The sequence below is a fragment of the Kogia breviceps genome, chromosome 4 (genome assembly GCF_026419965.1).
Source record: "Kogia breviceps isolate mKogBre1 chromosome 4, mKogBre1 haplotype 1, whole genome shotgun sequence".
Lineage (NCBI taxonomy): Eukaryota > Metazoa > Chordata > Mammalia > Artiodactyla > Physeteridae > Kogia > Kogia breviceps.
The window spans coordinates 41,470,649-41,488,443 of NC_081313.1; the positions used below are offsets into that span (position 1 = coordinate 41,470,649).

The 17,795-nt window shown below is 42.3% G+C and overlaps 1 protein-coding gene across 1 annotated transcript in view; it reads left to right on the plus strand.

Annotated features, from left to right (window-relative positions):
* Positions 1–1,145, plus strand: part of SNX18 (sorting nexin 18) — a 71,655-nt gene extending 70,510 nt beyond the window's left edge. Inside the window, 2 exon segments of the mRNA XM_067030972.1 lie at positions 302–615; positions 618–1,145. Of these exon segments, the coding sequence (XP_066887073.1) occupies positions 302–615; positions 618–823 (520 nt within the window). The 3' untranslated portion in view covers positions 824–1,145.
* The last annotated feature ends 16,650 nt before the right edge of the window (positions 1,146–17,795 follow it).

Sequence of the window (17,795 nt, forward strand, 5' to 3'; positions counted from 1 at the left end):
TTGCTCCAGTCAACGTGACAACTGAAGTGAAGTTTGTTGAAATGCACCATGAAGCTTTTTTTTTTTTTAATTTTAGGATTTTATTAAAAAATAAGTCCTCTAAGAATGTAACGTGCATATCATTCACTGATCTTTTTAAAAAAAATTTTTTTAACATCTTTATTGGAGTATAACTGTTTTACAATGGTGTGTTAGTTTCTCCTTTACAACAAAGTGAATCAGTTATACATATACATATGTTCCCATATCTCTTCCCTCTTGCATCACCCTCCCTCCCACCCTCCCTATCCCACCCCTCTAGGTGGTCACAAAGCACACACCATGAAGCTTTGAGTGAAGCCCTTCCTGGGGACGATGTGGGCTTCAATGTCAAGAACGTGTCTGTCAAAGATGTTCGTCGTGGCGATGTGGCTGGTGACAGCAAAAATGACCCACCGATGGAAGCAGATGGCTTCACAGCTCAGGTGATTATCTTGAACCATCCAGGCCAAAGCAGTGCTGGCTATGCACCTGTGCTGGATTGTCACACAGCTCACATTGCCTGCAGGTTTGCTGAGCTGAAGGAGAAGATTGATCGTCGTTCTGGGAAAAAGCTGGAAGATGGCCCCAAATTCTTGAATCTGGTGATGTTGCCATCGTTGACATGGTTCCTGGAAAACCCATGTGTGTTGAGAGCTTCTCTGACTATCCTGCTCTGGGCTGCTTTGCTGTTCATGTCATGAGACAGACAGTCGCTGTGGGTGTCACCAAAGCAATGGACAAGAAGACAGCTGGAGCTGGCAAGGTCACCAAGTCTACCCAGAAAGCTCAGAAGGCTAAATGAATATTATCCTCAATACCTGCCACCCCAGTCTTAATCAGTGGTGGAAGAAGGGTCTCAGAACTGTTTGTCTCAATTGGCCATTTCAGTTTAATAACAAAAGACTGGTTAATGATAACAATGTATCGTAAAACCTTCAGAAGGAAAGGAGAATGTGTTGTGGACCATTTGTTTTGTGTGTGGCAGTTTTAAGTTATTAGCTTTCAAAATCAGTACTTTTTAATGGAAACAACTTGACCACAAATCTGTCATAGAATTTGAGACCCATTAAAAAAGTTTAATGAGAAGCCTGTGTTTTCTTTTGGTCAACACTGTAACTTCCTATAGTACTTACTACTTAGGTAAGAGTTGCCCACAATCTGTTTTTGGTATTAAGTCTGCTGAAACAAAAGAATTTTATATTTCTGGGTTGGAGCTTCAGGCTTCTTACCCTTATGTAAGGAGAATTCCCCTGTTTTAAGTACATCATAGAAAAGCATTGGTACAACACTTCACAGGTTAGGACAGATAAGCAAAGTAACTGTTATGTAAGCTGGTTTGTAAGAAGGTCAAATTCTATAATATGAAAGCTCATGTTGCATATAAAATTTTGTATGGTTACATAAGTATTGAGTAAATGAGTTAGGTCAAACTTTAGTTTCCCAGTTATGGGAAAGTGCATTCATATTTACAATATTCAAGTAATTAACCTAAAATATGAAGCCTAAATAGTATTGAGCACTGCCCTGCTAGAGTTTTGTATCCAGATTCTAGGAAAAATAAAAGATGCTGGAAGCTAAAAAAAAAAAAAAAATTATGGACAAAGATGGGTTCCAGTTAATGAGCTGACCTCAATACTGTGGCCACAGATTCTAAGATATAAGTGTAATTCGAAAACAAAGGTGAAAAAGACCCCCCCAAAGCAATTAAAATGCCTACATTATTATTTAAGCAAGTGATTTCTGATGACAGATGGCACGTTAAAAAAATTTTCTCATCTGACATGAACTTCATGTATTAGGGCCCACTGTCCTGTGGACACTATCTGTGATCCTTTTCTGGGTGGAGGGGAAAAGAAGATTTTGTCCTTCAGTTTTTCCACCTCTGTTTTATAGAGAGCTCTATCAGTCTGAGAAGCAGATGTCACACTCAAATTAGGATGATTTGGAAAGGGTTTATTTGCAGAAGTGTGGTCATAGAAGAAGCAGAAGAGATAGTACAGTGTCCCAGGGCTGCTACCAGCAGAGCTGTTTCCATCCTAAGCCTGTGGCTTTGAGGGGAGGAGAGAGTCATGTAGGAGCAAACTGCCTTGAGAGAAGATGTAATCTTTGAGGGGCACAGTCAGCCTAAGGTGACCTTGCAGGAAAAGAGTTAGGGGAATAAATATTGAAGGGTAGCAGAATATGCCTCTTTGGCATAAGGATTATTTTGAGCTGATTATTTTGAGAAACGGCAGGCACAGAAGTAGAAGTTACCCTTTTGTAAGGAATATTTGCATTTATAAAGGAACTCTCCATTGTAAGGGCATCTCCCTCTCTGTATTAGGAAGAGAAGGATGACTGAATCACAAGGGAACCTTATGGATGGAGAAGATATCTGCTTACATCTGTATAAAAAACTATTTCCTGTTGACCTTGCTTTTCCGGATAACTTCCCAGAACTGGCCTCCTCCCACATCTTTCTTTCTTTTGTCTTTAGATGAAGATGGAATTTGAGCTGGAGTTCTAAGCCACCTTGGAGAGTTACTCCTTTTTCTCTGGGTATCTCCCACATATACATGATGTATACAAGTCAATAAACTTCTGTTTGTTTCTTCTGTTGTTAATCTTTTATTACAGGGGTCTCAGCCAAGAACTCAGAAGGATAGAGAAAGTTAAAGCTTCAACATATGAACTTTGTGATGGGGTGTGGGGCATGATTCAATCCATAACAGTTGGCAATATGCTTTATACCAACTTTAAAAAATATATATTTATTTATTTATTTGGCTGCACTGGGTCTTAGTCGTGGCAAGCCGGATCTTTGTTGCCACGTGGGGGATCGTTTTAGTTGGGGCATGCGGGATCTTAGTTGGGGCATGTGGGATCTAGTTCCCTGACAAGGGATTGGACCAGGGATTGAACCTGGGCCCCCTGCACTGGGAGCTTGGAGTCTTAACCACTGGACCACCAGGGAAGTCCCCTATACCAACTTTTTTTTTTTTTTTTTTTGGTGGTACGCGGGCCTCTCTCTGTTGTGGCCTCTCGCGTTGCGGAGCACAGGCTCCGGACGCACAGGCTCAGCGGCCATGGCTCACGGGCCCAGCCGCTCCGCAGCATGTGGGATCTTCCCGGACCGGGGCACGAACCCGTGTGCCCTGCATCGGCAGGCAGACTGCCAACCACTGCGCCACCAGGGATGCCCCCCTATATCAACTTTAAATGGCTTCTATGAACATGTAGGTAATTGGAATAGCTCACAGAATATCCAGAACCTCTCATTTTGATTTGATTGCTCATCACATTATTCTTCCAAACACCTTTTTCTGGCATTGAATGTCCATCTCTGCCCCTCTGACCACAGGCCTTGAGACATGGAGACTCTGACCTGGGTCATTGATTTCCAGGTATCAGATCCAGTGAACTTCTTTTTTTTTTTTTTTAAAGTAAACTCATTCCATATCAGTGAACTTCATTCTAATCTAGACACTCATTCAGTCCTTTGAGTAACTTTCTATTCTTATAAGTAGTACATGTCAACAAGTTCCCTTTTTACTGAATTTAATTTGAGTTGGGTTTCTGCCATTTGTGTCCCCAACTTCTGACTGGTCCTGGCTAGGGTTATAGGGCATTTATTTGTGAGAATTTTGTTCTAGTTACTTAGGAGCAGGAGAAAATTAGAAGTCTCCCCCCTTTTTTTTGGGTCACGCCATGCAACTTGCAGGATCTTAGTTCCCCGACCAGGGATTGAACCTGGTCCCCAGCAGTGAAAGTGCTGAGTCCTAACCACTGGACTGTCAGGGAATTCCCAGAAATGTCACTCTTAATCAAGATTTGAGGCTAGTTTTATGAAACAGCAACCAGCCTACCTCTGTCCCCAGCAGATGTGTCTACCCCTTGAAGGGATCGACAGAGCCAGGGAGGGACACAGGGCCCTTGTTTAGTGACCACTGCAGCCAGTCATGATGCTTCTCAACACTGACCTTTAGAAAAACATCATGTATAGCATCACTGTTCACATTCGGCCTTCACAGTATCTCTCAGGTATCAGAGAAGGGTTAATCCTAGATCCCCCAGGCTTGCTTGTTTCCCCGACTCTCTTTGTTCTTCATGAAATCGGTGGGTTGCAGCCAGGAGGCTCTGGAGACAACAGTGGCTTCCTCTAATAAAATGCCTTGAATGTGTTACCTCAGAGGCTGCAGACAGCTACTGTGCTAAATTATTCACACTGACTTTTATTGGGTACCTTCCTCCCATTTCGATTACTTGGGATTTTTATAGAAAATTGGCTGTGGGAATTTGACCACTCCAACTGCCTGGTAATAATCTGGTCTGAATAGTAAACTCAGCAGGTATTGATTCTGGGACAAGCCAGAGCATTCTCAAAAGAATTTGTGAGGAGCTGCCCTCCACTGCAGAGAAAGCTAGGAATGTTTATACAAAATGAGGCTATTTATTTGTGAGAATTTTGTACTGTTCGCATACCAGCAGGAAAAATTAGAAATGTCACTCTTCATCAAGAATTGAGGTCTGTCTTCTAAAATAGCAACCAGCCTTTTCATAAATGCTTTGACCTTGTGGGACTATGAAAATGCTTTTAAACGTCTGTATTATAATATAAAGAAATTTCGATGTCCACACACAAGCCATACACGTAACGGCTGAAAGCTTGGCTGGGTGCTTACTCTATGCCATGTACTGTGCTCTGTTTATGTTCATTAGCTCATATAATCCTGCTAATAATACGATGGGATAATGGCTGTGTTATCCCCATTCTTCAAATTAGGAAACTGAGCCTCTGGGAGATTATGTGACAAGGTGAATTTACATAGCTTCCAAGTGGTGGTTTGATTTCAGAGCCTGGTTCTTCGTGACAAGCTAAAATACTTTAAAGTTAGGCCATGTCTGTAGCAGAGAAAAATAAGTATTAAATTCTTTAATTAATTTGCTTATACTTCATAGTCAATGCTAATTGTTTCTTGAGTTTTCTGTCATTAAGATCAATACAAGAAATATAAGAAAATGGTTTTGGATCCCCCCAAACACACTGTGTTATATTTCACACGTGGGCTCAGTCTTACTTAACTCATATCTACAGTGCTTACCACCTGGTGTGAAAACTTGGGGAGTCTAAGCTTGTATCTTAGGTTTGCAGACAAGTCTGGATGGCCAGTGGGGTGGCAAGACTCACCCTTTAGGGCAGAGAGAGTCCTCTACACAAAGTTGGCTCAAGGATGAGAAGCCAGCTTCAGGAGAAAGCTCAGTTACAACTTTTGGGATTTGCTCATTTTCCAGATGCCCCATAACATGTGCCAGAGTCCTAGGGAGATGAAGTAGTAAAACTAAAAGAGCCAGGGGCCTTTTTGCTCATCTCTGTAGGAGCTTAAAAGCAGAAGGCACTGCTGTACTTCACTGAGGGAACCTCTGGAGTATATGACACAGAGGCCAGCATGTCTCTGGAACAGGGCAGGTGGGATCTGTGCTATCTGACACTGAGGCAGCAGTCTTCAAAACAGGAGAGAATGAACCAGCAGGTTACATGCTGCAACTACAAGAACTTGCAGGGTTAACCAACAAGGACCTATATAGCTCAGGGAACTGTACTCAGTATTTTGTAATAACCTATAAGGGAAACGACTCTGAAAAGGAATGTATCTATCTCTATCTATCTATCATCTACAATCTATCTACCTATCTATCTATTATCTCTCTATTTATCTATCTACCTGAATCACTGTGCTGTACACCTGAAACTAACATGATATTTTAAATCAACTATACGTCAATAAAAATAAATAATTAATTAATTTTTAAAAAGAACTTGCAGGAGGGAATGGTGCTTTCTATTCCTAATCAAATCATCTCCAGTCCTACATTCACTTAATACACCCAGGAACTTCCTCAGCTACTTGGGAGAATTCAGAGGGAACTAGACTCCCCAAAAATGTGTGAGTAGGTTGGAGCTAGAGAAATACTGTCCTGCTGCCATTACTGAGATTATGATGGTCTTGGGAAATGCAGATCAGTGCAAATTAAGAAAATGCACTTAAAAAAAAAGTTTTTGAGGTTTTTTTTTTTTTTTTTTTTTTTGAGAAAGACAAATAAGACTCTTTCTTACCTGGGCCTTGGATGGAAATCTTGACACTTCAAAGATCTCATCTGATACACCTTTCTTCTCCATGATTTTTAGCGTCTGGAACTTTCACTAAAGTTATGTCATAGGAACAGAACAGAAAAATTTTTTTTTAACCTCATCTATGAGTAAGCAGATCTTTAAAAGTATGCTCAGTTCATGGGACTTCCCTGGTGGTGCAGTGGTTAAGAATCCGCCTGCCAACGCAGGAGACACGGGTTCAATCCCTGGTCCGGGAAGATCCCACATGCTGCAGGGCAACTAAGCCTGTGCGCTACAACTACTGAGCCTGCGCTCTAGAGCCCACGAGCCACAACTACTGAGCTCTCATGCCTAGAGCCCGTGCTCCACAACAAGAGAAGCCACTGCAATGAGAAACCTGCGCACTGCAAAGAAGAGTAGTCCCCGCTTGCAGCAACTAGAGAGAGCCCACGTGCAGTAATGAAGATCCAACACAGCCAAAAAAAAAAAAAATGTGCTCACTTCATTATAAAGAAATGTGGTTAGTAAAAATCTCAATTTTAATGGAAGGATTATAGACATCCAGTAGCCCATTGAGCAGCTATTAATCTGAAAACACACATTGGCTAAATCCATCAATGTTATGCTCAGCATTTTACTAGATCAAACTATCTAAAAATAAATTAATCATGCAATATCGTATCAATCAAATACCACACTCTGTAGAAGCTACATGAAATAATATACTTCAAATGGTCCTAACAGTACTCAACATTGAGTTCTCCCAGTATTCAAGTCACTTCCTAAGCTCTCTCCACTATGTGACTTTTCATCGTGGGCAATTTAGAGAGTCTTGGGCTCCAGTGGGTTATCATTAGCCAGTCATTGTCTCCTTAGTACTTTATTTAACTTTCACTCTTACTGTGATCAAATGCTGGACAGGGGGTTTATTTTTTCCAATGTATTTACCATGAGCCAGGCATGGTAAACTAGGACATAGAAGTGAGAAAAGAAGAATTCTGTTCCACATATCATGTTTGCTGGAGAACCTGAAGCAATTCAGAGCCTTACAAGTAACTTATTTTAGTGCTTCCAGGACACTTTGGAAGAAAAATTTCAATCAAGACCTCAATGCCACTATTTCAAAATTGAACTACAAATGTATGATACTGTGGCAAACAATTCATCGATATGTCAGCTTCTTCTTAGGCTGTTCAATTTCCTGTTTAATGGGAACAAAAACTGTCTTGGTCAACAGGCAGACTTCAGGTATTATGTAATAATGGAAACTAAAAATCCAGAGCAGACAGGTCTAAAACAATAGAAAAATTCCACTTAAACTTCTTCTCCAGCAGTTTCCATCTCCAGGGTTAATGGAGGAAAAAACAGCTGTCAACACTGGGCTCCCCCTCCTGCCCCCAGGACATGTGGCTTTGCAAAGTCTCTTGTAAGCCAGGTCAGGACAAATTGATTCCTGATAGTCATGTGAAAGCCTACCAGTTTTCCCTCTAAGGCTAGGGTGTTAGAAGAGTGCTTTCTTTTTCTATTTTGAAGCTTATATGTTCAATCAACACAGTCTATGTTGGATGTTATAATGAATATGTATTTTTGAGCACCAGAATTCCTTTGGAGCCATGTCTCACCCAATCTCAGGCCACGGTGTTTGGTGAAAAGGTCCCCATCGTGTATTCCTAGGGGTGTGTATGTGTGTATTAGTTATCTATTGCTATGTAACAAATAACCCAACTTAATGGCTTAGAACAAAAAACACTATCTCATAGCCTCTAAGGGTCAGGAATTTGAGTGTAGCTTTTTCTGTCTCTCTTTGCCTCAAGATCTCTCTCAAGACAGTAAGATGTTAATCAGTGTTAAAAACAGCTTAAGGGGCTTCCCTGGTGGCGCAGTGGTTGAGAGTCCGCCTGCTGGTTCAGGGGACACGGGTTGGTGCCCCGGTCCGGGAGGATCCCACATGCCGCAGAGCGGCTGGGCCCGTGAGCCATGGCCGCTGAGCCTGCGCGTCCAGAGCCTTGCTCCGCAACAGGAGAGGCCACAACAGTGAGAGGCCCGCGTACCGCAAAAACAAACAAACAAACAAAAAAAACAGCTTAAGGCTCAAATGGGGGGAGATCTGCTTCTAAGCTCACCCACATGGTTGCTAGCAGGTGTTGAGTCCTTGATGACTCTTACAGCCATCAATTTCTTGCCACTTCAGCCTCTTCAGAGTGCAGTTCACAATATGCCAGGGTGAGTGAGACAGAAGTCAGTCTTTTTGTAACAATCCTGGAAGTGACATCTTATCACTTTTGCTGAATTCTATTCATTAGAAGTGAGTCCAGCATACACTCAAGAAGGGGAGAAAAACCCGTCAGGAAAACCAGGAGACAGGAACCAGTGGAGGCCGTCTTAGAGGCCGTGTACCACAGTGTGTGCTTACAAGCCTGGGAAATCATGTGGAGTGTTCTATTTCTCCGGCCACAATGATTGGCTCATCGATGGATACCTGATCTAAGTCAGGCCAATGAGACTTAACCCTGGAATTTTGGCCAGAACACTCGGGAAAGAGACCTTCTCTCTCCACTGGCGGTTTCTAAGAGATCAGCCTGGACCTTCAGTGGCTGTCTCTGTCACCATCTTGGGAAAGCATCTTGGAAATAAAGCCAACACGGAGAAAAATAAAACTAAAAGATGAAAGTGAAATATTCTTGGTGTCATTGTTTGAATACCTTGATCCAGATGTGTTTAAAGACAATTCTATCCCTGGATTTTCTGTTACATGACCCAATGAAAAGCTTCTCTTTTTTGCTTAAGCCACTTTGAATTTGGCTTCTGTCACTTGATACTAAGACTACTGATAGACAGATATATTATGAAAAGACACTATAATTGTTTTTAGAAATTTCTACCTGGTAAAAAAGAATCAGCAAGATCTGAGAGTTGGGCAGTGTTGATAGATCAAATCACTTCTTATATTTGTAGTAAACTGTTTGTTCAGTACCTTAAATTTATGGGACCTAGGCCAATAAGAGAGTTTTAACTCACTTATTCTAAGTCCTTGTCATCACAATAGCAAGGAGAGTAGTTCTCTGTTGCTCTTCAGATGCTCATCTGACTCCTTGTGTCTGACTGAACTTGGGTTTGAGAGGTAGTGCTACTCTGAATGTGTTTCTCAACCAGGGGTGATTTGGCAATTCTAGAGACATTTTTGGTTGTCACAACTAAAGGGGCAGATATGCTGCTGTCATCTAATGGGTAGAGGTCAGGGATGATGCTAAACTTTCTACAATGTACAGGACTGCTACCTCCCCCCAACCCCAACAAAGAATTATCTAACCTAAAATTTCTGTAGTGCTGAGGTTGAGAAATCCTGCTCTAAACCATCTGTGGGTAACTTAGCGAATTACACTGAAAGATGGTGTTAGTTTGTTCCTGGTTAAATAATAATACAAGAGCGTTCAAGCTTGAAGATGTCAGAATGTATTGACTTGGAGGACAGTCTATCTTCATCCTGCCTCCCATGGTGGACCCTAAAGCTTGGAAAGTAATACAAAAGAGAATGGGTTCTTAATGTTTTTTTTCAAAAATGTTTAAAAATGGAGTCCTTAGACATATATTTGCATGCTCTGTTCTGTTCTAACAGAAAGATTTCCATTTCAGGATGGGCTGAGATGCTGAGAAAGGAAAGAAAATTATTTAGGATTTCTGGTGGGATCTGGTTCCACATCATGCTTACAGACACAAATCTACATTGAGATCCTGAATTTAAAGATTAAGATCAAGGGTTGGGCTTCCCTGGTGGCGCAGTGGTTGAGAATCCGCCTGCCGATGCAGGGGACACGGGTTCATGCCCCGGTCCGGGAAGATCCCACATGCCGTGGAGCTGCTGGGCCCGTGAGCCATGGCCACTGAACCTGCGCGTCCAGAGCCTGTGCTCCGCAACGGGAGAGGCCACAACAGTGAGAGGTCCCCGTACCACAAAAAAAAAAAAAAAAAAAAAAAAAAAAAAAAAAGATTAAGGGCTTTTTCTTCCAGCTGGAAAATGGGGCAATTAGTACTTTAATCTATGACATTAGGATTTGAAGGGAAAAACCGGGAATAAAAACATAACCCTACTCTTTGTACTAGTAAGAAATTTAGTTTTTGTATGATCAGATGGTATTTAGCTTCTCTGCTTCCATCCCTTCCCAGGGATGTATTTTAAGCCCCATATAGGACTGCCATAAATAGAGACATATTCTTTCATTTGTTTATTCATTAATTCAGTAAATGCTTGCATATTCCCCAAAGTGCCTAGCGCACAGTGAGTATTCAATACCCCTTACACCGTGCTTTGTTATAAGAGATTCTGCAATTGCCAATAATATGTTCTCCTGCTCCCTCTTGCAGGCTGGGGACTGTAGAAGGGTTAAAGACAGTTATCCACGGTTCCAGGGCCGCCTTGCACGGTGGTAGCCAGTTGTATCAAGCATCAGGGTACACATGAGGGGACCAATGGGGCTAGAATCCAGCCCAAGCACTCCATCCCAAGCTGTGTGCTTGACCCAGAGCTATGTTCACCAAAGACACTGACAATTAGCCAAGCCATGCTCCCTGTGGAGCTACATTCCTATAGCAGGAAAGCCCCTGACTTCAACAGAGGTTAGCAGACATCATGAGGTCTCCCACCTAAGCTGCCTTAAGGCTGTCTGATAGACATTTTTCAACCTGCATGCAGATGTCCCTGAACTCCTGGAGCCCAGGCCTTATTGCAGGTTTCCATTATCTACACCTACAGTCTGTGTTCACAGGCAGTATAATTTTCATCTCAGCATGGTCCTATTAAATCCTACTACCCAACCATAAAAATATAGCAGATGCTTATTAGGCCTTGACATGTACTGAAATACAAAGTACGTGGACACTTTGCTAAGAGCATGCACCTATGTCTTCCACTTGAAGTTCATGTTGGCTTTGGTTTTACTGCAGGTTAATCATTTGGGAAATAGAGCTGAGATGTTGTGTTTCCCCTCTTGCAGTTAATTATTACTTACAATCCCGGCAAGGTGAGTGAAAGAAAACTACCCTGAATCAAAAGATGAGTTCTGAGAATTCATCCCTCATGTCTCAGTTCTAAGAAAGGTACCTGAGGATATTATTGAGCCAACTGTGTTATGATTTTCCCCTCCTGGGATTTCCTTCTTAGTGAATGACACCACTAGTCACCCGTCTTCAAGCTGGAAACCTGGATGTCATCCTTGACCCCCATTTCTCTCTCCCCTCCAAGCTTGAAGAGTGACCAAATTCTGTCAACTCTACCTCTTTAACACCCTCTTTTACCATCTTTGCCTCCTCACCCTGAAGACCTCACCACCTCAGTCCAGTAGTCACCATCTGTTGGATGGTATATTACAGTGAAGTGTAGCCCTGCTTTCAATCCCTTCTCTAGGCAGCTGCCCCAAAGAATATGAAACCATAAGTCTGATTATGCTGTTCCCCAGCCCATGCCACTCCTTTGCTCTGATGCTCTTTTCCTTCCACTTGTCCTTCTGATGAACATCTAGCTATTCATCTTTATGAGTCAGCTTGTGTGAGGGTTTTCCTTGAGAAAACCCTCTACTTTCACCTTCTAGAAGTGGCCACTCCCACCTTTGCACCCTGCGGTGTCCTGAACACACTTCTTCAGTCCACCTGTGTCCTCTACACTGGAAACTTTTTCAAGGCCAGGATGTCTTCAACCTACAGTGTCCAAATGGCCACTAGGGCAGAGTAGCTGCTTATTAAATGCCTGTGGTTTACAAGATGCTGTTTTGTACTTTGCTGCTCAAAAAGTACTTTCAAAAACATTGCCTCACTTAAAACACTTTTTTCTGAGACTTGCATCCTGTTTCTTGAGAAAGTCCCTCCATATCTTTGAACCTAGTGTCCCGATATATCAGGGTATAATCATACTTATTTGTGAATTAAAGTCCATGTTCTTCTTCCTGTCTTGAAACTGCTTCTCTAACAGAGAGAGAGAAAAAGGAGCATTTACATAAGTAACAAGTGCAAGTGCTATATGGCAAAACTGAAAACTTTATATCACCATTAACCAAATTAAAATTTCAGTTTCCACTTTTCCATTCACTCAGATCCAGGTGTTGTCTGTGTAGAATGTACATCACTGTACTGTTTGAAATGAACTTGAATATATCACACTTATACAGTTTAACAATGCCAAAGGACAACTGGATTCTTGTCACTGTGTTAGAATCTTTCACATAGATAAAGCCATCTATGATGTGATTATTATAACCACTGTGCCCAGGGTGCTACATTTACCTTTGGTGAGTCTCCCTCTTGTTGAAACTAGGAGATAATTTAATTAAAACATTGATTAAATGCTTATTGTGTGTTTTCCACAGCAACTAACACAGTGGTTTGTGTTATCCAAGTTGTATAAGGCTTGGCTCTCCCTGGAATAGTTTGTGAACATCTAACCCCCCTATTATAGTAGGACTAAAATACTAGTCTGTATTACTAAAAGAGACGACCAGAAACTAGGAGCATAGAAAGGCAAGATCACTCTCAGTTGAGAGATCAATCCATCCTTGCATTATGGAGGAAAATTAGACCTTCCTTTAAGACCAAGTAAGAAATAACATAATTCAACATTTATTAAGCTCTTTCCATGTTAAGCACTTTACAAGGAATACTTCATTTAATCCTTTAGAGAGTCCCATGAGGTTAGGATTTGTAATCACATTTTATGAAGGAAGAAACTAAAGCACAAAAATGCAGAATCAGAGAAGTGGCAGCAGCAGGATTTGAATTCAGAGAGTTGGCTTCCTATTCCACTCAGTTAACCCATTCTGTAAACCAGGCAGTGTCTGATGATAGCATCATCAAGTCTTACTTTGGCAGATGAATGATTTGCCAAATCTGCCCCAGCTCTGCTGTGCTTTGAGACCCGCAGTCCCTGTTCTGTGAACGTGGGTGGGAGAATTGACGTGATAATCTGGATGAGCTCTCCTTCTAAAGTTAGAATCCCCAGATTGCTTACACAAGATGGATTTGGGTTTTGGAGAGAGGTGGAGTAGACCTATGTGTATGTGTTGGAGGGTGATGGGTGGGAAAGGAGACAATTTTGGGGGACCCTGCACCCTCACTACTCTTCTTAGAGTTTCTTCTCATTTTGAAAGCAGACCTACCATTTCTTTAGTCAGTAGAAATACTGAGTTCTGTGGTCTGGATCCATTGACTCTGCTGAGAACCGAGTGCCACCTCTGATTTACCACACTTGAATCCAGAACCTCATTGCCTTTTGAAAGACATACCAGTCAAGATATGGTACAGGAAGCAGGGCTCAGACTGCAAATCTATTGCTTCACAGTCACTGCTGAGCACTCTTTCCAGGCACCCAGAGGAGTACAGGTTTCCAAGCCTCTCTTCATGGAACTTGGAGTCCATTGGACAATTCTACCACCTACAGAGGTAAAAATGAATTTTAGAAAGCCGTAGTAATTCAAAACAAAACAAAACAACCCATCTCCCTGAGGGTATTTGAATTTAGCTTCTGATGAAAATAAGGCCATTTCAGTGACATCATACAGCCATGTTTACCTTTTCCTGCCATCTCCGATTGGAGCCAGCTCAGTGCTTGTCCCCGACCAAAACTAACAGCTGGACGTCTTTTGCAACTTTAAGAAGGCACTCTTTTATTTAGTGCTGAGAAATCTCTCTAAGGATTGTTTCACGGAACTGTGCTCAGCGTCCAGCTCTTCTGTAGGGAAACAAATCCAGGATGGTTTTAAGGATAATCAGTTATCACAGAGTCAAAGTTCATTATCATTAAACCAGGTTACTGTTTCAGTGGATGTTTCACTTAGTATATGTTTAGAAGGGCTCCAAGTTAAACAATCTGACCAATTCCTTTTTCACTTGTCTCTCTGCCAGTAAATAAATGCTGAATATTATAGTCCACATGACTGAGTCTCTTCTCCTCTACACAAGGCTGTTATTAATGTAACTTTTATTGAGTCCCTACTGCATGTAAGGCTCAATTTTGGATGCCATGGTGAATGGAAAGGTGAAAAAGACACTCCTTCTCTTCTCTAGAAGATATTGGGAAGGTACCACCACATATAAAATATCTGAACAAGCCATGTGATAATCACTGCTAGCTGAAGGAACCTCTAGGGGTCAGAGGAGGTATCTGAGAGGAGAGAGATTTGTACTGGACTTAAAATGATGTGCAGGACTTTCCTGAGTAGATGTGACATCTGCAGAGTCGCAGGTGATTGATTATGCTGTACAAGCACTTGGGGGAGGGGCCATATTCACCGTAGCTATTCATTGTCAATGAAGGCTGTAAGTTTCAGCTTCCACTGCAGAACCCAAACAGAGTCAGTGCAGACTGCACTATACATTGACCCTCTTTAACAGAGACAAGAAGACCCCTCACTCCTACCTCTCTCCTGTTGCACAGGGAGAAGTTAAACAGAGATCCTGAGAAGGCTGGCATGTCCTTGCTCTGGCCAGCAGTCCGGTCTCTGAAAAGGTTGAGGGAGGCTCGCGGTAATCTTGGGAAGATGCTGGTCATTGGTCCAATGAGCACCTGGTCCCTGGAGCACATTTCCCTTGTAGGGTCCTGCATTCAAGCAGACAGAAACCCCCCTCTCTCCTTTTACCTCCTGGGTCATGTTTCTCTTAGCTCAGCTTCCCAGAGACATGCAGAGGCCAGGGGAGTGGATCCAGCCAAAACATGTCCTTGGCGGAGATGCCAAGATAGAGCCTTGAAGAACAAAGGAAGTGTAGCAGATAAGTGGCTTCCTCTGAAGGAATCCAGAGGGTTATGACTACAGTGAGCTGTTGGCACCAGCGGGGGATGGAAACCGGGCCTTGCAAACTGAATCCCAGCTTGTCTGGGATGTAGTCAAACCTGGCACGTGTGTAGCATGAATGAGGGCCGGATGCAGGATGCTGTGGGGGCTCCCTCTCAGTGGTGTGGCCTTTCCCAGGAGCCCAGCCAAACGATGGAGAAGGGGACTGAGTCACAGGGGGAGCTGAGCTGTGTGCTCTGACCACCAGAGCGGCTGCTTCAGGCCAGGGAGGAATAAGGAGATTTGTCCTGGTTTCTTTAAAAAGAAAACACACAAGTTCTTTCTATTTAGTCAAGCCTTAGGCAGGTAAGAAGTATCCCTTCCAAATTCAGGGCAGTGTCTTTCTGATACTGGAATCACTTGGTTTGCTAGCTAAAAAAGCTAAAAACTTCAGGCCTGGTGAACTTGAATCTGAGATAATTTGGGAAATTTGCAAAGTTTAACGCGTGCCCCATGTGAGTCCTTTGCCCTAGATAAGTAAAATCCTGCCTCTAGTTAAAAATAGAAGGACTGTGAAGCTTGCGTTTTGTATACCAAGCAGTGATGGTGGCTTCCGGAAGACCTAAATGAAATTCAAGACATTCATTCACTTCCCCAAACATATTTAGATCCTGAAGCTGAGACCCTGTGATACTTTAGATACTAAATAGTTCAGTGACTGCAGTGGTACCAGCCTACCTCAGCTAGTTGCCTGACAAATTGTTGCAAGACAATTTATACATCTGAGCTTCTGTTTTTGCATTTTCAAAAGGGTAGAGTTGACTGGTTGAATGCAGTTGGAACCAAGAGTTCTTCCGGTTTTGTCTGGGTTGAACAGAGGACCCCCATCAAGGGAAATGGGCTCCAGGAGCCAGTGACCAGCATCTGCTTTTATTCTGCTGAGGTTTAGTGGTTGAGAAACTAGGCCTTGATGCAAGACCTTCCTGTTTGAAACCAAACTCTGACACCCATTAGCTGTATGACTTTGGGCAAGTAACTTAACATCTCTATGTCTCAATTTTCTCATCTAAAAGGGAATATAATAATAAGATATTCCTCCCAGGTGTTACAAGCATGTAAAGCACTTAGAATCTCACCTGCTTGGTAGAAACACTCAACAAATGTTGACTTTAGTATGCATTTTGCGTTTTATAGATGATCCTTTGGAAGAACTTCCAGCTTAATCACTGAGAGCTTCCCTGGGGCTTGAAAGTACATTTTACTACATGTGCTGGGATAGTACGCTATGTTCTTTTAGAGTCAACAAATATTTACTAAGGCTTTACCTGGTAACAAAGGTGCAGAGAAAAGGCATATACTTTGCCTTCACGCAGCTATTAGTCTTGTCGGGAGATAGGGGAGATAGGCATTTTATTGTCGGTTTACTTGCCTGTAATTGTACAAAGAACTATGAACAAAGGAAGAATCTGTTAGTCCTTCGAATCCTTTTTTCTTTGCTTTCATGGCAGAATCTCATTTTGATCCTGACAAGAGTCCTGTGCAAAAAGCATGCAGTATTTAGGAGAGTGGTTTTGAATACTCAGTGACTTGTGGGGTTCTTTGGAGGCCCTTAAAAGCCAAGAGGGGAAGTGAAATGAACATTAAGCGTCTCCCTGTCCCTCCTCCAAGTACACATGAACACACTTCCTCCAATCAGAATATGTCTATTCTAACTATTTGAACTTCCTCAGGAGGCTGTCATTAAATCAGATTCTGCTGGGTGTGGAGGAAGAAATCCGAGATCTGGCTCTTTCCTGCAAATAAGGACTTCTAAGAGGATGGCCTTGGCATAGAACTGAGGCTCAAGAAGGAGAGGAAGAGCCTCGGGGCTCTTTCTTGCTGAGGTATTTGTTTCCCTTTGTTTGTTTGTTTCTAGTAGATTAGAGCCTGTAAACAATTTAGGCCACAGTCCCATAGGGTAAAACCATTTCTGAGCACCTACTTCACTCAGAAACTTCACTCAGAATTAAACACGTAAAACCTGCAAACATTGAGATGAAAAAAAGGGAATCAAACTTCAGACTGGAATAAAATGCACTGCAATTCTGAAAGACATACATTTTAACCCATTTTATAAATACACTCCATTTAGGAATATTAAAAAAATTATTGACTCATTCATAAAATAAGCCTTTCTAGAATAATTAATGCTTATCAGCATATTTGTTTCAGTGCACTGGAAATTTACTAATTGAATTTACTTTAAAATTTAAAATTTTTGCTACAAATAGAATCACAAGCTATTCAACTTTAAATTTTGCAGTTTTTAAGTAGTCAGAAAATAATTTCATAGTGATGATTTTCTGAACTTTGTGTCCAGATCATCTTTTTCTTCTTTATTGGTAGTCATAAAAACATTTTGTGTTTTTGACAGTCTCAAAAAACATTTGTTTTGATTTGGGCCATTTGGTGGAGAGTGTTCCCAAAGAGGGGCTTATCATATTCAGAAGGCTTAATTATTATTATTAACATAATAGTGGATAAGGCTTTTTTTTTTTTTTTTTTTTTTGCGGTACGCGGGCCTCTCACCGCCGTGGCCTCTCCCGTTGCGGAGCACAGGCTCCGGACGCGCAGGCTCAGCGGCCATGGCTCACGGGCCCAGCCGCTCCGCGGCACGTGGGATCTTCCCGGACCGGGGCACGAACCTGCGTCCCCTGCATCGGCAGGCGGACTCTCAACCACTGCGCCACCAGGGAAGCCCCTGGATAAGGCTTTTATACCCATCCTCTCAGAAGTCTTGGCACTGGAATCTAAACTAGACACTTTAGGCCTGAGGAGACTCCTTAATGTAAACAAGACACAGTAGCCTCCACGGTGTGAGTAAATGAGATCTCCAGGCCTGAGCGCAAGGGTCCCCGCTCCTTTCTGAATGTCCACCTGGCCCTGGGGGT